This window comes from Chiloscyllium punctatum, chromosome 12 (genome assembly GCF_047496795.1).
Source record: "Chiloscyllium punctatum isolate Juve2018m chromosome 12, sChiPun1.3, whole genome shotgun sequence".
Lineage (NCBI taxonomy): Eukaryota > Metazoa > Chordata > Chondrichthyes > Orectolobiformes > Hemiscylliidae > Chiloscyllium > Chiloscyllium punctatum.
Window position 1 is genome coordinate 2,185,521 of NC_092750.1, and position 26,807 is coordinate 2,212,327.

The window sequence follows — 26,807 nt, forward strand, 5'->3', positions numbered from 1 at the left end:
AGTTAGTGAGGGTTCCTCAGGGTGAGAGTGGAGTTAGTGAGGGTCCCTCAGGGTGAGGGTTGAGTTAGTGAGGGTCCCTCAGGGTGAGGGTGGAGTTAGTGAGGGTTCCTCAGGGTTAGGGTTGAGTTAGTGAGGGTTCCTCAGGGTGAGGTTTGAGTTAGTGAGGGTCCCTCAGGGTGAGGGTAGAGTTAGTGAGGGTTCCTCAGGGTGAGAGTGGAGTTAGTGAGGGTTCCTCATTTGCCAGCCTTTATTTCATGATCCTGTGTCTGGTGTGGCAATTACTCCCACAACATTGTGACTGTAGAGACAAGGTGCTGCCATAATTGACAACTAACGGAGACTGATGGAAGGAGAAGCAGACGAACCTACAGACAGGTACAGAGGAGGCAGCAATATGGAGAGAAACCTTTGCAGAGAGAGTGAGAGAAAGAGAAATTTAGAGAAGGAAACAATGAAGGAGGTTATCTCGGATTACAAAGAGATCTTAATCAGTTTGGGCATTGGGCTGTGAAGGATATTATTAAATTGGAGAGGGTTCAGAGAGATTTACCAGGATGTTGCCAGGAGTGGAGGGTTTGAGTTTAAGAAGAGGCTGGGACTTCTTTCACAGGAGCGTAGGAGGCTGAGGGGTGACCGCACAGAGGTTTATAACATCATGAGGGGCATAGATAAGGTGCAGAGCAAGGGTGTTTTCCCTAGGGTGGGTGAGTTCAAAACTAAGGGGCATATTTTCAAGGTGAGAGGAGGAAGTTTTAAAAAGGAGAGTGTGCATGTATGGAATGAGCTGCCAGAGGAAGCGTTAGGTACGGGTACAGTTACAACATTTAAAGGGCATTTGTATAGGTTCATGAATAGGAAAGGTTTGGAGGGATATGGGTCAGACACAGGAAGGTGGGACTAGTTTAGTTTGGGTACATAGTTGCAATGGACTAGTTAAGACTCGGTGATTGTAAACATATTTAAAGTAATTTCTCACATGCAAATCTTTGACTTCCTATGACACACAAACAATAAATTAGGAGCATGTGTAGGCTACTCAGCCCCTTAAGCCTCTTCCATATTTAATAAGGTCACGACTGCTTCATTTACTCCACATTCCTGCCTCTGCACTCCCCCCATGCCATTCCACTCTCTTTTCATCAGGAATCCAGCTATCTCTCAAAAACTGTTTCCATTGCCTTTCAGAGATACAGATCTCGGAGAAAATTATTTGCATCTGTCTTAAATGGACAACTCTTCATTTTTAAACAACGACCTCTAGTTCTAGGTTCTCCCACAAAAGGAAACATCCTCTCCACGTACCCCCTGTCGATACCTCTCAGGATTTTATAGGTTTCAACGACGTCACCTCTTATTCTTCACAACTCCAGCAGATGCAGGCCAAGCTTGTCTAACTTTATATTGACTCACTAATAAACCTTTTCTGAATAGCTTCCAACAGGTTTGCACCCTTCCTTAAATAAGGAGAGCAATTCTGTACACAATACTCCAGATGTGGCCTCACTAATGCTCTGTATAACTGAAGCATAACCCCCTTAGTTTTATATTTAATTTCCCCCTCTATGAACACTAACATTCTGTTGATTTTCCTCACTAAGATCTGCACACTAACTTTTGTGATTCATGCACTCGGACACCCAGATGCTGCTGTACCCATTCATTCTTCAGTGCACCTCCCTTACCTGAAGCCTGATGGTAAGCTTGTAACTAACAGATCATCAGCAGGAATGGTGTTCCCACAAGGACTGCTGGTAGGAATTGGGCCGGGCCGGATAATAGAAATGGACACTTTCTCCCATTCCTCTGGAAACTGTCACAGGAAAAGAAACCTCACATAGAATTACATAGTCTTTACAGCACAGTAACAGGCCATTTGGCCCAATTGGTCCATGCTAATATTTACATCATGAGCTTCCTTCTTCTCATCACCATATTTTCATATTCTTTTTTCACTCATGTTTGTCATTTCAATTTAACAAGTCAGCAAGGAAGTGGAGCATTCTCACTGCTTTCTGGGTAAAGACAGTTCTTCTGATTTCCCTCATTGAATTATTAGTAACTATCCTAGAGTTATGACTTGTTTTACGATTATAACATCAACTTTCATTCCAACCAGTGCCTCTAAATTAAGATTTACATTTTAACAGTGCCTTTCACAATTTCAGAATGTCCCAAATAGATTTAGGACGTCAGTATTGAAATTTCGGAAATACAACAGCTGATTTGTACAAGGCAACCTCCCTCAAACAGCACTGCATCAATGACAGGGAAATCTGGCCAACAAAGTGTGGTAAACGTTCCCAGCTCTTCTTCAAAATAACAGCACCCTTTGCAGTCAGTTTAAGATTTCATGTGAAAGATGGCACCTCTGCCAATGTAACATTCCCTCACTGAAAGAATGGTGACATGAATCCAAGTAAGGATGCTGTGCCATTTGGAGGAGACATCGTAGGTGGTGGTTCTCAGCTACCTTTATTCTTGTAGAGGCTGGGGAGATGCTGGTTTGATCGAAACAGTCTTGGTGAGTTCAGTGATGTTGCCTGGCAGTGTGTCATCAACATTCTGCCTGACATGGAGCTGAATCCCAAGGATTGGAAGTATCACCATCTTTCCTGCTCACAGTTGAATCAGCTCATCTCAGCCAGGGCATTGCAACACATTTCAATGCTCCAGAATTATGGAGGGAAAAATCAATTGCTGGATACTGCACAAAGATGCATATGAAGCTCCATGGTCCAAAAGCTTTTTAAAAAGGTATTTATGATGTATGGACACGACTGGCTAGTCCCACATTTGCTGCCCATCTCTAATTGCTCTGGTAAAGGTAGTGAGCTGTTGCAGTTTTTGGTCTCTCTCTACATCCACAATGCCCTTAGGGAGGGAATTCCAGGATTCTGACCCAGCGACACTGAAGGAACGGCGATATATTTCCAAGTCAGGATGGGGAGGGGCTTGGAGGGGAGTGTGCAGGGGATGGTGTTCCCATATCTGCTGCCCTTGTCCTTCTAGATGGAAGTAGTCATGCTGTTGAAGCCCTTACACTTACTGTCTTGGCTAACAGTGTAGGATATTACTCAGGTCAATATAGTGGAGAACAGCTGCCTAAAAGTCATTACATTCAAGAATAAAGGGCCAAAAACTTGCATAATGGCTCGAATTGAAACATTGTTCTGTGCAGAAGGAGGCTGGTTTGCTTCACTTGGCTGTTTACTATCTGGATTAGTGGTGCTGGAAGAGCACAGCAGTTCAGGCAGCATCCGAGGAGCAGTAAAATCGACGTTTCGGGCAAAAGCCCTTCATGAGGAATACAGGCAGAGAGCCTGAAGGGTGGAGAGATAAGTGAGAGGAGGGTGGGGGGTGGGGAGAAAGTAGCATAGAGTAAGAGCTTCAGGGCAGAGGATCTGCCTGTATTCCTGATGAAGGGCTTTTGCCCGAAACGTCGATTTTACTGCTCCTCGGATGCTGCCTGAACTGCTGTGCTCTTCCAGCACTAATCCAGAATCTGGTTTCCAGCATCTGCAGTCATTGTTTTTACCCTGTTTACTATCTGGCCAAGCTCTCCCTTTGTTTAATTTCACCCCCCTCTGCAGATCCCTTCAAGTTTATCTTTTTCAACACTTAGCTTGTTCCTTTTTAAAAATTATCCTGAGTTCTGCTTCCCCCAATGTTTCTATATTTAAATTCCCGAGAACACTTTAAAGATTTTAATTTAATGCTCTCTTGCTACCCATTCACCAAGCAGTGAAAATAGTTCTTCCTGGTTTATGTAATTTAAAATAATGAAGCTAAGAATTATATTTTGTTGGGTTAGACCACTTAGAAATATGAAGCCTTCAACCCATCAAACCTGTAATATGTGAAAAAGAGTGTGTCCTTCAGTGCTGAACCTCCCTCCACCACTGACTAAGGTTATGGCTGATCAGTATCTCCACTTTATTTGCCTACATTGTTTCCAGAACGTTTAGTGTCCTTGCCTAAAAAAAAGGCTCAGATTTGAATTTTGACTCCATTTTTCATTCCCTCGCAGCCTCAACAGTTTTTTTTTTGGGGTGGTGGGGGGGGGGGGGGGGGGGGGGGGGGGGTGATGTCTCCATTTCCATTCACCTTTGTGTGAAAACATGTTTCCTGTTAACAACCCTGAACAGCCGAATTCTAATTTTAAGGCTGTGACCCCCTGTTTGAGATTAACCTCACCAGAGGCAAGAGCTTCTCTCTGTCTATCCCATCAATTCCTTGAGTCATTAATTACCTCAAATACATCAGCCTCGAGTTTTCCATACTGCAGAGAGGGAATTGGTTTAGCTCAGTTGGCTGGATTGCTGGTTTACAGAGCAGTGCGATACCAACAATGTGGGTTGAATTCCTATCACTGGTTTGAGGTTGCCATGAAGGACTCTGCTTCTCAACCTGTTCCCTTGCCTGAGGTCTGGTGGGCCTCAGGTTAAATCACCACCAGTCACTTCTCTCTGATGAGACAGCAGCCCCTGTGGTCTGGTAAAATGATGGTGACACAACAACTCAGAGAACATGCAATCTTTCTGTAATCTGAAGCCTTGTCACTCTGCGATTTGAGTGAACCACCCCCTTGTAGATTGCAAGTTCCCAATTCACAGAACAATAGGTTACAATATTAATATTAAGGAGACTAAGTCCTGAATGCTGGAGTAACAGGAAATTATTTTTAGCTGTTGGAGTTGTGGGAACAATGTAAAGGTGTCTCTCAGGCACATTGTGCAAATTGGAGCAGGGATTGGAAGCTGCATTAAGGGCCAGTGCACTCCTTTCTTAGTTGGGTTTGGGTTCCAATCCCACACTGAATGTTTTGGTGAAAATAGTCCCTCATTGTGCATCCCTGGGTGAAAGTCAACTCTTGCAATCACCTGTCGGAACTGAGCCATAACGTAATAACCATTGTCCAGCAGGTGGGGCTGTAGGTCAGATTTTCAACAGAGGTGATGAGGCTGGGGGAGACAGAGTCCCATTGTACCACTGATACTGTTGAATCAATTTTGGACCAAGTGGCAGTCAGATCATTGAGTGGATGGACTTGGACTAAAACCACAAAGAACCAAGCATTGATTCACTTTCTTGAAACCCAAACAATACAATAATGGGTCAGTACAAGACAAAAGGTGATGGGGTCTCTGGAGAGGGATAATTTTACTCTGTATCTAACCCCGTGCTGTCCCTGTCCTGGGAGTGTTTGATGGGGGGACGGTGTAGAGGGAGCTTTACTCTGTATCTAACCCTGTGCTGTGCCTGTCCTGGGAGTGTTTGATGGGGGACAATGTAGAAGGAGCTTTACTCTCTATCTAACCCTGTGCTGTCCCTGTCCTGGGAGTGTTTGATGGGGGACAATGTAGAAGGAGCTTTACTCTCTATCTAACCCTGTGCTGTCCCTGTCCTGGGAGTGTTTGATGGGGGACAATGTAGAAGGAGCTTTACTCTCTATCTAACCCTGTGCTGTCCCTGTCCTGGGAGTTTGATGGGGGACAGTGTAGATGGAGCTTTACTCTGTACCTAACCCAGTTCTGTCCCTGTCCTGGGAGTGTTTGATGGGGGACAGTGTAGAAGGAGCTTTACTCTATATCTAATCCCATGCTGTCCCTGGTCTGCGAATGTTTCATAGGGGCAGTGTAGAGGCAACTTACTATGTATGATGTCTTCCTCTTCCTGGGTTGTTCCTGATGAAGGTCTTTTGCCCAAAACATTGATTTTCCTGCTCCTCAGATGCTGCCTAACCTGATGTGCTTTTCTGGCACCACTTTAATCTTATCCCTGAAAGTATGTCTGACTCAGAGTCCCATCACCTCCACCACAGGGAAGGGTAAGGAGGCTCAGGCTCTCATCCTCCCCAGCTGGAACAGGGATTGAACCCTGTATTGTTGGCACCAATCTGACCCACATCAACTGAGCCAACCCTTCCCAAGTAGTCTCAGTTGCTGTGGCAACATACACTTCCTTTTACCTGCATGTTGTTGTCTAGAGCTATGGACAGTGATGGCTGGGGATCCATTTTCTGTCCATAGGTGGCCGACAAAGACTCTTTCCAACTGCTAATGGCAGATATTGGGAGGGATTAAAACGTTAATCTGTGGCTGCATTATAATTGCACTTTCCTCAGCCTGAAATTGCTGTCAGGGGAGTCAAACTTGGAGCTTCTAGCTCAGGGACAGGGACACAATGCACAACACACTGAGATCCCTTCTATATATGTGAATTCTACCTGTGTCTAGGTCCATCACCTTCCAATCCCAGCAGAGGTGCTGGAGGATTTCCTCAGATACTAACAATCTTTTAGAAACCTAAAGGGATATATTAATCTGGCATCATTTTCAACGCGAAAAATGTTTGGGAGATATTCACAACATAATCTTTAAGCAAAAAGTCTCAGTGAATAAATTAACTGATAACTGAAAGGGTAGATGTTATTTGAAAAGCAGGATACACATGCTTTGAAGCATATACTGAGCTTTCTACACAAGGCCCTGCATAACTGTCCACTATGGTATGGGTTGGAATCTTTCTTCATGCAGTTTCACCCTCTGGCCATGGTTCCTTGTCTGATCGCTACGAACTGACCCGTGTTGCAAAGGGCCTGTGTGTTTGTTGTCTACAGGGTTGGACTGCTCCATAATATCTCTTATAGTCTTTTGGGAAGGCAGTGGCCTGGCGGTATTATTGCTCAACTATTAATCCAGAGATCCTAACAACATTCTGGGGGACCTGGGTTTAAATCTCTCCACGGCAGTTTTTAGATTAGATTGGATTTGATTCCCTACAGTATGGAAACAGGCCCTTCGGCCCAACATATCCACACCGACCGTCCAAAGAGTAACCCACCCAGACCCATTCCCCAACCTTGTATTTACCCCTGATTAATGCACTATGGGCAATTTAGCATGACCAATTCACCTAACCTGCACATCTTTGGACTGTGGGAGGAAACTGGAGCACCCGGAGGAAACCCACGCAGACACGGGGAGAATGTGCAAACTCCACACAGACAGTCACCCAACATGGGAATTGAACCTGGATCCTGGCGCTGTGAGGCAGCAGCACTAACCACTGAGCCACCATGCAACCCAAGTTGGTGGAATTTGAATTCAGTAAATATCTGGAATGAAGAGTCTAATAATGACAATGAATCCACTGTCAATTGTTGGAAAATTCCATCTGGGTCACTAATGTCCTTTAGAGAAGGAAATTGCCATCCTTACCTGGTCTGGCCTACATGTGACTCCAAACCCACTGCGATGGGGTTGACTCCTAACTGCCCTCTGAGTAATTAAGGATAGACAATAAATACTGCCTAGCCATCGACACCCTCATCCCGTGGATGAATAAATAAACTCAGCTAATGTTCTGGGCACCCCAGTTCAAATCCTGCCAAGACAAATGGTAGAATTTGAATTTGATTTTAAAAAATGTCTGGAATTTAGAATCTACTGATGATGTGAAACCATTGTCAACTGTTGGAAAAACCCATCTGACTCACTCATGTCCTTCAGGGAAAGAAAGCTGCCATCATCACCTGGTCTGACCTACATGTGACTCCAGATCCACAGTAATGTGTTTGACTCTAAACTGAAATGGCCTAGCATACCACACAATTCAAGGAACTACTTACCTGTATTAGGAATCCGTTCCCTGTTTACTGATATAATACAATTTCCCTTTTACTTACCTGTGGTTCGTAGCGGATTACCAAGTCATATTCCATCGAATACGGAATATTATTAATCTGAAATTGCAACACGCCCCTTTCTGGAACTTTTGCGAATCCAGTTCCAGTCCATGTGACAGGACGACTTTCAGTGTGCTCTCGATGTAAAACAGTTGCTCCCTGGTCATGGTTAAAAACAAGTGGCAAATAACATTAAAAACACGCAGGCGCTGTCAGACACTGTTTAAATCATCAGCTCATCGTTCAAACAAAGCATTAACAAATTATTATAGGAATAAAGGAAGCCATGTCACAATAGCACAGTCTGAAACTCAAACATCCACCTCAGAAGGGCCCTGGAAATTTAACTAATAGCACAGCATGTTAATTCAACACTAATGTATGACAGAGACGGACAGAGAGAGAGATAGAAACAGAAAGGGACAGAGAGAGAGAGAGAGAGAGAGAGAGACAGGTAGAAAGAGACACAGAGAGAGAGAGAGGTGAGCTCCTGTGTTGCTGGGCAGCCTATGGGTATGGATGAATGATACTGGCAGAAGCCATTGGATTGCTGAAAGCACACGTGATATCCATATTTCTTTCCAATAAAACACCTAAACATGATGAACATAAATTTACTGTCCCCTCTCAGTTGCTGAAAGCTGGGCCCTTTAATGTAACTAACAGACTTTGCAGTTAGTGCAGCAACTGCCTGTGTTTCTTGTGAAGAAGTGGAAAGAACTTGGAGAAAAAGAGAGTAAGGAACAGAAACCCTGGCAAGCAAAAGTATCATCTCAACAAATACTGCGGACTGGAGCCATTGAACTGCTTCACCCATGTGTTTTCCCCTCCACTCATAACACCAATTGTTTCTGTCTGTATGTGTACAGAGGGACATTGGAAAGGGGTTAGAGTTTTAACTAGTAGAGTTCCATGTTCACAGTACATAGATTTTTAAACCTGTGGTTAAAATGTACATATTTGTAATAAACAATAGTTATTATTAACGACGGAAAGCTGATCCCACTTTGCAGTTCAGTTGTGTCTTTCTGAGAGATAAACTCAGAACTTTGCGTACTTTGATAAAAGCATGTAACTGTTGTGATGACTTCAGGAATAGCAGAGCTAGATTTCAAGTCCACTGCCCCGGTGTAATAGGAGAGGACATAGGCAGGAAGATAGTGACTGCAGGGAGAGGGAGAGAGAAATATAGATGCGGACAGAGTTTTATAGCACCACTCTCTCCTGCCTATCAACCTAGCTATCTGTTTATTTTCCTCTTGGGCCAGAATTTTGTCTCCTAGTGAAGACAGAAATGGGTTTAGGAATGCCAAACATTTAGGACTCCTGACTGCAAATTATAATTCTTTCCCAACCACACGTCACTTTGCGAGGTCTGTTTACAGGTCAGGAAGGTGCAGAGTGCAGACATCTCATGCACCTCTTCTGAGGCTGAGATGACCATTGTGAGGACTGTAGGAAGTGATCATTTCCTGCTCGATGATGGGTCCTTGTCCGTGTGGAGCTTTTATAAACTCTGGCACCAAACAAAAACATTTGCAAGTTCATGGTCAGTGGGGGAGGCCAGCTGAAGATACCTGAATATTCTCATAAGACAAGAGACTTTTACATTTGTTAACGATATTCAATGTCACGATTAAATGCTGCATTATAATTTAGATACATGTTCAATGCAATAATTGAGCTTAGGGTTCTGTCTTGCAAAATTAAATTGACCATTACATTAATTGTCAGTGTGTAAGTATCATGAGAATAGTTCAAATATTTCAAATCCATAGAAAAATGGACTGGGAAAATCTCATGTTATGTATTGGTCTGTGATTTAAATATCCAGCAATCTTTGTTTTGAAAAAAAAATCGTCCTGCAGTTGATCTTAAAAGAACTAAGATCTGCTACACTGTATTGGTTGATAATCCATTATAGTGAAAACTAACACCATCTACATCTTAGTAAAAAGGTGTCTAGTGTTTCAGTTTCTAAAGGCTGCATTGTCAACATTTCCTGAATATTGTCTGGATAACCTGGGGCTGTTTCAAATGATTGGCTGACTTCCAAAAACTCCAGCACTACCTATGTCAGCAGGGAGCTGTGCTCACATTTTGATTGACAATTTTAGGAATTTATTAAAAGTTTATATTTTTATGCTGTGGGTGGGTAGGCATTTGTTTTGACACATGAGGGGGTTTACATTGTTCATGAGTTTCTTTGGAGAAGCCATTAAAGTATCGTTGATTATGACACTCCATTAGGCTGTTAGAAGTTTACCTTTTAATGTCCATTTACTTTAATGTCCATAATGTCAGGACTGGTTTGAGGAGGAACTTCTTCACCCAAAGGGTTGTGAATGTGTGGAATTTGCTGCCCGATGAAACAATTGAGGAAACCTCATTGAATGTTTTTAAGGCAAAGACAGAGATTTTTGAAAGAAAAAGGAATTCTGGGTTATGGTGAGCAGGCAGGTAGCAAAGCTGTGAACGAGAAGATCAGCCATTCAATGGTGGAGCAGGCTGGGGGATGCAGGTGGCCTACTCCTAGCTCTGATGTTCTTATTTCAAAGATATCCTGTGGTTTATTAATAGGGTAAGTGATGGTGGATAATGGATAGGCACTACGAAGAGAATAAGAGAGGGAGAGAGTCTGGAATCACAGCTTCAATGTGTAAGGTGTCATCTCTGTTTCAGGATGCCTTGGCTTTCAATTTTGACCCTGGGCATTAACATGGAATTGAATGTGTGTCTATTAAATAGGTAGAACAATGTGGAATGACCCCAGAAATAGCCCATTCCCTCCAGATTGATTCCAAGGCAAAGGATAAAGGAAATCTCGGCCACAGAGAAGTAATTAGGAATGACAATGCTTCTGTTGTCTCAGATATTGTCTTTGTACCTCAGTTCCTCTATTCCCCTGGACTCAGCCACAGGAAGCGGTTTGATTCCCAACTCTCTCAGCAAGGATTACTTCACCCTTTGCTGACACTGCAATGGGATACAATAATCCTGAGTCTGGACCCATTCATAATTATTTTGGGGAATACAAAGTGTGTGGGATATGGGGAGGGGTGTGGTTGGAAGCTTGGTATGGGGTGAGGGTTGGGGTTGCTGGTTAAAGGGCTTAGGAACGATGTTGGACAACAGGGACAAGGTCCCAACAAACAGGCTGGTCACCAAATTTGCTCATCTCAGCACCCACACTCCTCTAACACTGCCCAGGGACACAGAAACCATCAAGCCTACCTACTCACATCTTCAAGAGACATAAACATGGACAGGTTCTGGAAATAGCCTGACTCCATTTCCGAAGCACAGCACTCTGGCTACTTTCTCTCTCTCTTATATATACCATACCCTTGTACCATCTGTCTCACTCTCTCTTCTGCTCTCTACTTCACATTCTCTTTTAATCTCTATCCTCTCTCATTTATCTAATTTTCCACATATTTCTCTCTTCTAAATGCACTGAGATTGTAGATTTTTAATGACTTTAGGTATTTAACCCTCTCAGTAACAGCAGAGACAAACAGGCTCTGTGACTGACCAATTAAAACATTTACCCATAGGATAAGGATGTCATTGGCTGGGCCCAGCATTTATTGCACGTCCATAGTTGCCCCTTGAGGAGGTCGGGGTGGTGAGCTGCCTTTGTGAACTGCTGAATAGACACTGTATTGGGCATGATCTAAGATATCAATCTAGTCTCAGCATCAGATTATAAACAATTTGTGAGAATATTCAGATGAAGACCAGCTGGTGTGTGTCTGAATGTTTCAGAGTGAATGCAGCAAAAAACAAGTTGAGTTCTCTTTGGTCTAGATAATCGATGAACAGTGACCGTTCAGCAGAGATGGGAGGAGGCTGCTAGTGACTGTAGGACTGCACAGTAAAGGCTGGGATCCTCAGAACATGCTGCACAAGGGACAGACAGTGGAGTAATCAGCCTCACGCAAGTCCATTTGATATTACATAGCTTTCACTTGGCCTTTCCCTATTACTGGGTTTGTGTTTCGGTTGGCGTGCACATAGACACATTCCCCTATACATGGACGCATTCACCACACGGAAAACACACAGCACACACTCCCATGTACACGGGGCACACTCAGAACATGCTCCCATATACATGGACACACTGAGTACACGATCCCATGTACATGGACACACTCAGTACACGCTCACATGTACACGGACATACCAGCACACGCTCCCATGTACATGGACACATTCAGCACACGCTCGCATGTACACAGGGCACATTGAGAACACACTCCCATGTACACGGACACACCAGCACACATTCTGATGTACATATGACACACCCAGCACACACTCCCATGTACACGGACACAGTGTCTATCCTGTACACGGGGCACACTGCCAGTATGGTCCTCTGTACAAGGGACATACTTACCATGCTGAGTTGGGCCAGCTCTGCCTCATACGTGTAGTGATCTAGAGCCATGAAGAAATACCCTGAGTCCACAAGCGCACACTGCCTGCCGACAACGTGACTCCGACAGCGACACTGGCCAGTTTCCATCGAGCAGCTGGATATTAGCAGAAAAGAAGTGAATTGTGTAAACACAAAGACCAATTGTCCGCTGAAGACGGGCACAAAGCTCACCACACTAATATCGCAACAACGGCCCGATAGGGCTGGCCTAGGGGCACTGGGTGACATAGGAATTCGGAGCAGGAGAAGACCATTTGGCCCTTTGAGACAGCTTTGCCATCTAATAAGATCATGGCTAATCTGACCTTGGCCTCAACTCCACTTTCCTGTCTGGCTGCATACCCTTTAACTCCCATCACAACCAAACGTCTGTCCAGCTCAGCCTTAAAAATACTCAATGACATTAAAGGAACAGGTATTTTGCTTTGATAGTTGTTAAGCTAACTGACCTGTAGTTTCCTGCTTTCTGTCTCCCTCCCTTTTTGAATAAAGGAGTTACAATTGCTAGTTTCCATTTTAATGGCACCTTCCTCAATTCAAAGGGATTATGGAAAATTAAAACCTACACAACAAATACCTTACTAAACACTTCTTTTTAGATCTCAAGCACTTAACAATGGGGGAATCCCCACACACCTGCACATCAGTACAAAACAAGTGGTTGAAGTATTAGCTACAATCTTCAGCCAAAAGTGTTGAGTAGATGATCCATCTCAGCCTCCTCCAGAGATCCCCAGCATCACAGCTGTCTTCAGTCACTTTGATTCACTCTAATTGATATTGAATAATATTTGGAGGCACTGGCTACTGCAAAGGCTATAGGCCTTGGTAACATTCCTGCAACAGTCCTGAAGACTTGTGCTCCAGAACTTGCTGCTTTCCTAGGCAAGCTGTTCCAATATAGTTACAACTCTGGCATCTAGCCAACAATGTGGAAAATTGCCCAGGTTTGTCATGTACACATAAATCCAACCCGGCCAATTACTGCTCCATCAGTCTATTCTTGACCATCAGTAAAGGATGGATGGGGTCATCAACAGTGCTATCAAGCAGCACCTGCTCAGCAATAACCTGCTCAGTGATGCCCAGTTTGGGTTCCCCCGGGGACACTCAGCTCCTGACCTCATTTCAGCCTTGGGTCAAACATGGATAAAAGAACTGAATTCCAGAGGGGAGGGGAGAGGGACAGCCCTAACATCCAGGCTGCATTCGAGTGAGTGCTCGCCTGTAAATGGAGTTATACCGAGCAAAATGGAGATGGTTGTGGTTGGTGGAGGTCAGTCTTCTCAGCTCCCAGACATCTCTGCAGGAGTGTCCTGGGTTCAACTATCTTCAGCTGCTTCAGCTTGTACAATGTTCAGCACCATTCACGACTCCTCAGATACTGAAGCAGTCCGTGTTCAAATGCAACAAGATCTGGATAATCTCCAGGCTTGGGCTGACAAGTGTCAAATAACATTCATGCCACACAAATGTCAGGCAATGACCATCATCAATAAGAGACAATCTAACCATCACCCCTTGACATTCGACAGTGTTACCATCACGGAATCCCCCACCAGCGACATCCTGAGGGTTACCATTGATCAGAAACTGGATTGGACTAACCATATAAACACAGTGGCTACAAGAGCAGGTCAGAAGCTGGGAATACTGCAGCAAGTAACTCACCTCCTGACTCCCCAAAGCCTGACACAAGTCAGGAGTGTGATGGAATCCTCCTCACTTGCCTGGATGGGGGCAGCTCCAACAACACTCAAGAAGTTCGACACCATCCAGGGACAAAGCAGCCGCTTGATTGGCCCCACATCCACAAACACCCACTCCCTACACCACTGACATTCAGTAGCAGCAGTGTGTTTACTATCTACAAGTTTTAAAAAATTTATTCATGGGATGAGGGTGTCACTATCTATGCAGCATGTATTACCCATCCCTAATTGCCCAGAGGGCAGTTAAGAGTCAACCCCATTGCTGTGGGTCTGGAGTCACATGTAGGCCGGACCAGGTAAGGATGGCAGTTTCCTTCCCTAAAGGACATTAGTGACCCAGGTGGGATTTTCCGACAATCGGCAATGGATTAATGGTCATCATTAGACTCTTCATTCCAGATTTTGAATGAATTCAAATTCCACCATCTGCCATGGCAGCTTTCATACCCAGGTCCCCAGAACATTACCCGGGTCTCTGGATTCAGAGTCCAGCGATAATATCACTAGGCCATTGCCTCTTCTATGTACTGCAAAAATTTGTCAATGCTTCTTAGACTGCAACTTCCAAACCCACAACCACGACCAAATTTAGAAGGACAATGGCAGCAGATATATGGGAACAAGTTCCACTCCAAGGCCCTCGCCATCCTGACTTGGAAATAAGGTAAAAACAATGACTGCAGATGCTGGAAACCAGATTCTGGATTAGTGGTGCTGGAAGAGCACAGCAGTTCAGGCAGCATCCAAGTAGCTTCGAAATTTCGGGCAAAAGCCCCACTTGGAAATATATCGCCATTCCTTCTCTGTTACTGGATCAAAATCCTGGAATTCCATTCCTAAGGATATTGTGGGTCTACCTACAGCACATGGACTGCAGCGGTTAAGGAAGGCAGCTCACCCCCACTTTCTCATGGGGCAACTAGGGACGGGCAATAAATACTGGTGCAGCAAGCGATAGTGATTTGTCTCCTTTTTACCTTCCCATTTTCTACGGCCTTATGTTTGTGGGCGTAGTGGGAAACATTTCTGAATCTGTAGAGCAGTTTGTAATTGTCAGTCAACTCAACTGCCTGTCTTCTTGTTGCAACTATCTAGTTTTCTATGTGTGAGTTCTTACTAATGGCGGGAGTGAATTTTTAAATTCTTCCAAGAGAATTATTTCTTTAAGGGTCTCATATGTAGTCTCCACCTTTAACATCCACACCGAATGGTCAACGTTAGTTTGATTTACGCCCACATGCATTATTATAGGTCTGTCCGGGCTGCTTCTGGATGAACCTGCATGCACCGAGAATGACTGCTTTTGCCACCTCATAATCTATAGAAGCAAGGCATAAACCTCGTGAGCTGTTTGTCAGCCTGTGTTGCATGAGCAAAGTCCAGTTCTTTTTTTCTTTTGACTACTTAATCTGCTTAGCTACTTTTTTGAAAGAAATTATAAATGTTTCAGCATCCCTTTTCAACTGAGGCTACAATCAGATCAGCCATGATCTTATGAAATGATGGAACAAGCTTGACTGGCCGAATGGCCTACTCGTGTGCTCGTGGAATCATATGTTCATCAAATTTTGGGAGGGCCAGTACAGATTTAAACATGGCTCTGTTATGTCTTGGCTTGGATTCAGCTCATTCCTTGGGAATATTCTGATGAGGATCGAGCAGTGGATGTGGTAAGGTTCCACATGGTAGGCTTGTTCAGAAGGTCAGAAGGAATGGGGTACAGGGAAATCTAGCTGTCTGGATACAGAATCGGCTGGTTGACAGAAGACAGCGAGTGGTAGTGGAAGGAAAGTATTCTGCCTGGAAGGCAGAGGTGAGTGGTGTTCCACAGGGCTCTGTCCTTGGGCCTCTACTCTTTGTAATTTTTATTAATGACTTGGATGAGGGGATTGAAGGATGGGTCAGCAAGTTTGCAGATGACACAAAGGTTGGAGGTGTCGTTGACAGTATAGAGGACTGTTGTAGGCTGCAGCGTGACATTGACAGGATGCAGAGATGGGCTGAGAGGTGGCAGATGGAGTTCAACCTGGATAAATGCGAGGTGATGCATTTTGGAAGGTTGAATTTGAAAGTTGAGTACAGGATTCTTGGCAGTGTGGAGGAACAGTGGGATCTTGGTGTGCAGGTACATAGATCCCTTAAAATTGCCACCAAGGTAGACAGGGTTGTTAAGAAAGCATATGGTGTTTTGCTTTCATTAACGGGGGGATTGAGTTTAAGAGCCATGAGATCTTGTTGCAGCTCTATAAAACTTTGGTTAGACCGCACTTGGAATATTGTGTCCAGTTCTGGTCGCCCTATTATAGGAAAGATGAGGATGCTTTGGAGAGGGTTCAGAGGAGGTTTACCAGGATGCTGCCTGGAATGGAGGGCTTATCTTGCGAGGTTGACTGAGCTCAGACTTTTTTCATTGGAAAAAAGAAGGAAGAGAGGGGACCTAATTGGGGTATACAAGATAATGAGAGGCATAGAAAGAGTCGATAGCCAGAGACATTTTCCCAGGGCAGAAATTGTTAACACGAGGGGTCATAGTTTTAAGCTGTTTGGCGGAAAGTATAGAGGGGATGTCAGAGGCGGGTTCTTTACACAGAGTTGTGAGAGCATGGAATGCGTTGCCAGCAGCCGTTGTGGAAGCAGGGTCATTGGGGACACTTAAGAGACTGCTGGACATGCATATGGTCACAGAAATTTGAGGGTGTATACATGAGGACCAATGGTCGGCACAACATCGTGGGCTGAAGGGCCTGTTCTGTGCTGTACTGTTCTATGTTGTATGTTCTAATGTCCTCCTTGGTGCCATAGGCCTCCTTTCAGTTTCAGCTCTTTAAGCTGGTATGCTTATGTACTTTCCCCTTACTTCATATTCTTGCTGGAACGTATTAAGTCCTACTTCCTTTTCCTTTTCTTTCTGCTCCTTCTGATATACTCGTTCTTTCTCTTCCATGTCCAAGCATTTTAATGTCTAATTTTCTTTTCCTGTCCTCTTCATCTCACCTGCATCCTGACCAACTCAACTGAATTACATTTGGTTTTGCTTTGCCATTCTCCCAACATAACCGTTCTGCTATTACCTCAATCATATATGCTTTCCTAGTCCATGTTTTAATTTCAACATCACTTTTCAGACAATTCCATTAACCTAACCTTAGTTATTTAATCCAAGTCACATAGGGATAATTCTTCCATCTCGAGAAAAGTTTTGACAATGGATGTAGGTTTGCTTGCTGAGCTGGAAGGTTCATTTTCAGATGTTTCATCACCATACTTGGTAATATCTTCAGTGAGCCTCTGGATGAAGCACTGCTGATGTTTCCTGCTTTCTATTTATATGTTTGAGTTTCTTTGGATTGTTGATGTCATTTCCTGTGATGTCATTTCCAGTTCTTTTTCTCAGGGGATGGTAAATAGGGTCCAAGACAATGTGTTTGTTGATAGAGTTCTGGTTGGAATGCCATGCTTCTAGGAATTCTCGTGCGTGTCTCTGTTTGGCTTGTCCTAGGATGGATGTGTTGTCCCAGCTTTGGTAATTTCACAAGCTATTTTGATTTCACAAGATGTGCTACTATCCCACGTGTCCCCTTATGTTATGAATGAGATGGAAGAACTGCACTGTTTCTCCCCAGTCTCACTAGTCCACAGCACAAACTGAACCCATTCACAATATAGCTGATTGTATGCTTTTTCTACATTAGGCTTAAAATCAAAAGATCCATCAACCAAATTTATTAAGTAGACACAGAATTATTGAATTAAAACAAAGCTTATTCAATGATTTGGATTTACAATTGTGTCCCCAACAACCACCTGATGAAGGAGTGTCGCTCCGAAAGCTAGTGTGCATCCAATTAAACCTGTTGGACTATAACCTGGTGTTGTGTGATTTATAACCGTATTCAATGAAGATGCAAAACTGACTAACATGTTTTGTTTGTATTTTGAAAATATAAATGATTACCCCTCAATAATATGAAACATGAACACAAAAACAGACTGATACACACTGGGTATGAGAAAGAAAATGAGTCTTTCTCTGCAGGGATACATTTTGGGGAAAAAACCCTATTAGCCAATTAGTCTTGGTTTTTGAAGATAAAACGGATAAAGTTTGAGATGTTAAGATAGCTGTTGGTGTTCGATCATGTGTACATAGATGTCACCAAACATAGTTATCTCTGAGATCTTAGCAATGGACAGCGAAGAGGGTTACCTCAGATTACAACAGGACCTGGACCAGATGGGCCAATGGGCTGAGAAGTGGCAGATGGAGTTTAATTCAAAACTGAGGTGCTGCATTTTGGGAAAGCAAATCTTAGCAGGACTTATACACTTAATGGTAAAGTCCTATGGAGTGTTGCTGAACAAAGGCACCTTGGAGTGCAGGTTCATAGCTCCTTGAAAGTGGAGTCGCAGGTAGATAGGATAGTGAAGAAAGCATTTGGTATGCTTTCCTTTATTGGTCAGAGTATTGAGTACAGGAGTTGGGAGGTCATGTTGTGGCTGTACAGGACATTGGTTAGGCCACTGTTGGAATATTGCGTGCAATTCTGGTCCCCTTCCTATTGGAAGGATGTTGTGAAACTTGAAAGGGTTCAGAAAAGATTGACAAGGATGTTGCCAGGGTTGGAGGATTTGAGCTACAGGGAGAGGCTGAACAGGCTGGGGCTGTTTTCCCTGGAGCGTCGGAGGCTGAGGGGTGACCTTATAGAGGTTTACAAAATCATGAGGGGTATGGATAGGATAAACAGACAGAGTCTTTTCCCTGGGGTTGGGGAGTCCAGAACTAGAGGGCATAGGTTTAGGGTGAGAGGGGAAAGATATAAAAGAGACCTAAGGGGCAACTTTTTCACACAGAGGGTGGTACGTGTATGGAATGAGCTGCCAGAGGAAGTGGTGGAGACTGGTACAATTGCAACATTTAAGAGCCATTTGGATGGGTATATAAATAGGAGGGGGTTAGAGGGATATGGGCCAGTTGCTGGCAGGTGGGACTAGATTTGGTTGGGATATCTGGTTGGCATGGATGGGTTGGACCGAAGGGTCTGTTTCCATGCTGTACATCTCTATGACTCTATGAGATGCATCTTGCTTAAGAAACTCAGATTCTAGAAGTTTTCCAGTCTCTCTCCAAGAAGAGAATCAGGTTTCGCACTGAATTCACTGTGAAGATGCTTTGGAAACAAGAGGCACGAGGCACGAACTGAGGAGTTTGATCTCTAGCAGGATTTCCTTCAACTGAAAATCCAGACAATTTCCAAGTTTTCAATATACTATTCAAACAGAACAGCCAGAAAGCTCGGTGATAAAAACAGTCAGGTGTTCCCCCTAGAGTCAGTTCAAGCAGCCAACACCTGCGATCATCTCGAACCACAGGGTTCCCAAGAAATGTCTTTTTTTTAAATCCAATATCTGTTCTTTTTCTACAAATCAATGAAAAATCAATAATCCTTCAAATACAATCTTTCAAATTAAATTCCTCAGTAATTGTTTACATTAGATTAGGTTCCATACAGTGTGGAAACAGGCCCTTCTGCCCAACAAGTCCACACCGACCCTCCAAAGAGTAACCCATCTAGTCCCATTTCCATCTGACTAATGCATCTAACACTATGGGCAATTCAGCATGACCAATTCACCTGGCCTGCACATCTTTGGACCGTGGGAGGAAACGCAGACACGGGGAGAATGTGCAAACTCCACACAGACCGTCGCCCGAGGCTGGAATTGAACCTGGGACCCTGGTGCTGTGAGGCAGCAGTGCTAACCACTGAGCCACCGTGCCGCCCCAATTGTTAAGTGTGAAGACATCATAACCGGTATAAAAAATGGAGAAGTAATTTTTTTTTAATAAAGGTGAGAGACTGAGAAATGTTGGTGTTAGTAAGACCTGGGTGTCCTTACACAGGAAACCCAGAAGGTTAACATGCACATGTGGCAAGGAACGAGAAAGGCAAGATATTTTTGCTTTTATGGCAAGGGGAGTGGAAAAGAAGTGTCAGCAAGTCTTATTAGAATTACAGAGGGCTTTGTTGAGACTGCAGCTGGTGTAAGTATCATAAAGGCCCTATGGTGTGGAAGCAGGCCATTCGGCCCATTGAGTCCACACTAACCCCCCAAAGAACATCATACCCAGAACCACCCCCAACCCTAGCCCTGTAACCCTGCATTTCCCATGGCCAATCCACCTAACCCGCACATCTTTGGACTGTGGGAGGAAACCCACACAGAATGGGGAGAATGACAGACAGTTGTCTGAGGTTGGAATTGAACTTTGGTCCCTGGTGCTGTGAGGCAGCAGTGCTTGATTAGATTAGATTCCCTACAGTGTGCAAACGGGCTCTTTAGCCCAACAAGTCCACACTGACACTCTGAATAATAAGCCACCTAGACCCATTCCCCTATCATATTACCCTACATTTATCCCTGACTAATGCACCTAACACTATGGGCAATTTAGCTTGGCCAATTCACCTGACCTGCACATCTTTGGACTGTGGGAGGAAACCGGAGCACCCGGAGGAAACCACACAGACACGGGGAGAATGTGCAAACTCCACACAGACAGCTAACCAGTGAGCCACTGCACCACCCCTTTTACTGGGGAATAAAATGCTGGCCTGGAAAGAAATGTAATAAATGTTTCCCAGACTGATTGCGGAGATTGTGAGGGATGCCCGATGCGGACAGATGGAGGAGATTGGGCCAATGTTGCAGATACAGTTTAGAACAATGAGAGGTGATCTCACTGAAACGTATAAAATTCTGGGAGGTTTGAACAGGGAGGCTGCTGAGAGACTGTTGACCCAGATGCTGAAGAGTCTAGATCTCAGCCTGAGGATTAGGGATTGACCATTTACGATTAAGATAACGAGAAATATATTCACTGAGTGGGTTGTGAATATTTGGAACCTCCTACCACAGAGTGCCATGCAGGCTTAGGTGATGAAGATATTCAGAAGGAATAGGCACAAAATAACTCAGGAATATAAGGATAAGGCGTGAAAATGGAACTGAGGTAACAGGTCAGCATTGGTCATTGGGCTTATGCGTAAAACGTCACCTCTCCTGCTCCTTGGATGAGACTGGACTTGCTGCACTTTCCACTGCCCCACCTTTTGATACTAAATGGTGCGTTAGGATTCCTGCTGCTCATAGGCCTTGTGTTTTTGTGTCTGTAACCTGCTCTGTACTGGTCTCAAGAGTTTGATTTGGTCTGTTGCACTGAGGAACTTGCTCCATTCCCAGCAACACAATCACACGGTGGTTTCTGCAAATGAAAAACACACTGAAACTCCTCATGTCTCAGAAAACCAAATATGAACGTGTCAGTTCTTGGAAAGGGTCATTACACCCGAAAGGTTAACTCTGATTTCTCTCCACAGATGCAGCCAGACCTGTTGACACTTACCAGTCATTTCAGTTTTTGTTTTAACTGTCCAAATTTTAACTGTCCCTCACCTCTCTGCAGAAGTCCAATTCTCTCCTCAATCCCAGTCACACCCTCAGTTCAAAAGCAAATTCCCATTCATTCAGGAATCTTAAGTGTGAATGAATTGTCTACTTACAGATTGTCATATGCACCTCCCACATCACAGTCACAGGCTCGACAGCCGTTGAGGTCATGGCTCAATGCCCAGTGTTCACTCTGTACAAGATCAGAACATCATCCTGACATCATCCAACTGATACAGGTACCAAACTCATCAAACTCACACAGACACGTTCATTCACACTCTCACACAGAGATAGATACACACACAGACACGTTCACTCACACTCTCACACAGAGATAGATACACACACAGACACGTTCACTCACACTCTCACAGAGAGATAGATACACACACAGACACGTTCACTCACACTCTCACACAGAGATAGATACGCACACAGACACGTTCACTCACACTCTCACAGAGATAGATACACACACAGACACGTTCACTCACACTCTCACACAGAGATAGATACACACACAGACACGTTCACTCACACTCTCACACAGAGATAGATACACACACAGACACGTTCACTCACACTCTCACACAGAGATAGATACACACACAGACACGTCCACTCACACTCACACACAGAGATAGATACACACACAGACACGTTCACTCACACTCTCACACAGAGATAGATACACACACAGACACGTTCACTCACACTCTCACACAGAGATAGATACACACACAGACACGTTCACTCACACTCTCACACAGAGATAGATACACACACAGACACGTTCACTCACACTCTCACACAGAGATAGATACACACACAGACACGTTCACTCACACTCTCACACAGAGATAGATACACACACAGACACGTTCACTCACACTCTCACACAGAGATAGATACACACACAGACACGTTCACTCACACTCTCACACAGAGATAGATACTCACACAGACACGTTCACTCACATTCACACACAGAGATAGATACTCACACAGACACGTTCACTCACACTCTCACACAGAGATAGATACACACACAGACACGTTCACTCACACTCTCACACAGAGATAGATACTCACACAGACACGTTCACTCACACTCTCACACAGAGATAGATACACACACACACACGTTCACTCACACTCACACACAGAGATAGATACTCACACAGACACGTTCACTCACACACTCACACAGAGATAGATACACACACAGACACGTTCACTCACACTCTCACACAGAGATAGATACTCGCACAGACACGTTCACTCACACTCACACACAGAGATAGATACTCACACAGACACGTTCACTCACACACTCACACAGAGATAGATACACACACAGACACGTTCACTCACACTCTCACACAGAGATAGATACACACACAGACACGTTCACTCACACTCACACACAGAGATAGATACTCACACAGACACGTTCACTCACACTCACACACAGAGATAGATACTCACACAGACACGTTCACTCACACTCTCACACAGAGATAGATACTCACACAGACACGTTCACTCACACTCTCACAGAGATAGATACTCACACAGACACGTTCACTCACACTCTCACACAGACACGTTCACTCACACTCTCACACATAGATAGATACACACACAGACACGTTCACTCACACTCACACACAGAGATAGATACACACACAGACACGTTCACTCACACTCTCACACAGAGATAGATACACACACAGACACGTTCACTCACACTCTCACACAGAGATAGATACACACACAGACACGTCCACTCACACTCTCACACAGAGATAGATACACACACAGACACGTCCACTCACACTCACACACAGAGATAGATACACACACAGACACGTTCACTCACACTCTCACACAGAGATAGATACACACACACACACGTTCACTCACACTCACACACAGAGATAGATACTCACACAGACACGTTCACTCACACACTCACACAGAGATAGATACACACACAGACACGTTCACTCACACTCTCACACAGAGATAGATACTCGCACAGACACGTTCACTCACACTCACACACAGAGATAGATACTCACACAGACACGTTCACTCACACACTCACACAGAGATAGATACACACACAGACACGTTCACTCACACTCTCACACAGAGATAGATACACACACAGACACGTTCACTCACACTCTCACACAGAGATAGATACTCACACAGACACGTTCACTCACACTCTCACACAGAGATAGATACACACACAGACACGTTCACGCACACACTCACACAGAGATAGATACACACACAGACACGTTCACTCACACTCACACACAGAGATAGATACTCACACAGACACGTTCACCAGCACTCTCACACAGAGATAGATACACACACAGACACGTTCACTCACACTCTCACACAGAGATAGATACTCACACAGACACGTTCACTCACACACTCACACAGAGATAGATACACACACAGACACGTTCACTCACACTCACACAGAGATAGATACACACACAGACACGTTCACTCACACTCTCACACAGAGATAGATACACACACAGACACAATCACTCACACTCTCACACAGAGATAGATACAGACACAGACACGTTCACTCACACTCACACACAGAGATAGATACACACACAGACACGTTCACACACACTCTCACACAGAGATAGATACTCACACAGACACGTTCACTCACACTCTCACACAGAGATAGATACTCACACAGACACGTTCACTCACACTCACACACAGAGATAGATACACACACAGACACGTTCACTCACACTCTCACACAGAGATAGATACTCACAAAGACACGTTCACTCACACTCTCACACAGAGATAGATACACACACAGACACGTTCACTCACACTCACACAGAGATAGATACACACACAGACACGTTCACTCACACTCTCACACAGAGATAGATACACACACAGACACAATCACTCACACTCTCACACAGAGATAGATACAGACACAGACACGTTCACTCACACTCACACACAGAGATAGATACACACACAGACACGTTCACACACACTCTCACACAGAGATAGATACTCACACAGACACGTTCACTCACACTCTCACACAGAGATAGATACTCACACAGACACGTTCACTCACACTCACACACAGAGATAGATACACACACAGACACGTTCACTCACACTCTCACACAGAGATAGATACACACACAGACACGTTCACTCACACTCTCACACAGAGATAGATACACACACAGACACGTTCACTCACACTCTCACACAGACACGTTCACTCACACACTCACACATAGATAGATACACACACAGACACGTTCACTCACACTCTCACACAGAGATAGATACACACACAGACACGTCCACTCACACTCACACACAGAGATAGATACACACACAGACACGTTCACTCACACTCTCACACAGAGATAGATACACACACAGACACGTTCACTCACACTCTCACACAGAGATAGATACACACACAGACACGTCCACTCACACTCACACACAGAGATAGATACACACACAGACACGTTCACTCACACTCTCACACAGAGATAGATACACACACAGACACGTTCACTCACACTCTCACACAGATAGATACACACACAGACACGTTCACTCACACTCTCACACAGAGATAGATACACACACAGACACGTTCACTCACACTCTCACACAGATAGATACACACACAGACACGTTCACTCACACTCTCACACAGAGATAGATACACACACAGACACGTTCACTCACACTCTCACACAGATAGATACACACACAGACACGTCCACTCACACTCACACACAGAGATAGATACACACACAGACACTTTCACTCACACTCTCACACAGAGATATATACTCACACAGACACGTTCACTCACACACTCACACAGAGATAGATACACACGCAGACACGTTCACTCACACTCTCACACAGAGATAGATACACACACAGACACGTTCACTCACACTCACACAGAGATAGATACACACACAGACACGTTCACTCACACTCACACACAGAGATAGATACACACACAGACACGTTCACTCACACTCTCACACAGAGATAGATACACACACAGACACGTTCACTCACACTCTCACAGAGAGATAGATACACACACAGACACGTTCACTCACACTCTCACACAGAGATAGATACACACACAGACACGTTCACTCACACTCTCACACAGAGATAGATACACACACAGACACGTTCACTCACACTCTCACACAGAGATAGATACTCACACAGACACGTTCACTCACACTCTCACACAGAGATAGATACACACACAGACACGTTCACTCACACTCTCACACAGAGATAGATACTCACACAGACACGTTCACTCACACTCACACACAGAGATAGATACTCACACAGACACGTTCACTCACTCTCACACAGAGATAGATACACACACTGACACGTTCACTCACACTCTCACATAGATAGATACACACACAGACACGTTCACTCGCACTCTCACACAGAGAAAGATACACAGACAAACACAATCACTCACACTCCCACACAGAGATAGATACTCACACAGACACGTTCACTCACACTCACACACAGAGATAGATACACACACAGACACGTTCACTCACACTCACACACAGAGATAGATACTCACGCAGACACGTTCACTCACACTCACACACAGAGATAGATACACACACAGACACGTTCACTCACACTCACACACAGAGATAGATACACACACAGACACGTTCACTCACACTCACACACAGAGATAGATACACACACAGACACGTTCACACACACTCTCACACAGAGATAGATACACACGCAGACACGTTCACTCACACTCACACATAGATAGATACACACACAGACACGTTCACTCACACTCTCACACAGAGATAGATACACAGACAGACACGTTCACTCACACTCTCACACAGAGATAGATACACACACAGACACGTTCACTCACACTCACACACAGAGATAGATACTCAAGCAGACACGTTCACTCACACTCACACACAGAGATAGATACACACACAGACACGTTCACTCACACTCACACACAGAGATAGATACACACACAGACACGTTCACTCACACTCACACACAGAGCTAGATACTCACGCAGACACGTTCACTCACACACACACAGAGATAGATACACACACAGACACGTTCACTCACACTCACACACAGAGATAGATACACACACAGACACGTTCACTCACACTCACACACAGAGATAGATACACACACAGACACGTCCACACACACTCTCACACAGAGATAGATACACACGCAGACACGTTCACTCACACTCTCACACATAGATAGATACACACACAGACACGTTCACTCACTCTCACACAGAGATAGATACACAGACAGACACGTTCACTCACACTCTCACACAGAAATAGATACTCACACAGACACGTTCACTCACACTCTCACACAGAGA

The 26,807-nt window shown here is 44.4% G+C and overlaps 1 protein-coding gene across 2 annotated transcripts in view; it reads right to left on the minus strand.

Annotated features, from left to right (window-relative positions):
- The window catches only part of lamb2 (laminin, beta 2 (laminin S)), a 212,105-nt gene that overhangs the window by 67,153 nt on the left and 118,145 nt on the right, over positions 1–26,807 (minus strand). For both annotated transcript variants that reach the window (XM_072581737.1, XM_072581738.1), the window contains exons 12-15: positions 21,409–21,488; positions 12,093–12,228; positions 7,688–7,846; positions 1,683–1,810 (exon numbers count right to left, since the gene is read on the minus strand). In XM_072581737.1, coding sequence (XP_072437838.1) covers positions 1,683–1,810; positions 7,688–7,846; positions 12,093–12,228; positions 21,409–21,488 — 503 coding nt within the window. The remainder of the gene's footprint in view (positions 1–1,682; positions 1,811–7,687; positions 7,847–12,092; positions 12,229–21,408; positions 21,489–26,807) is intronic.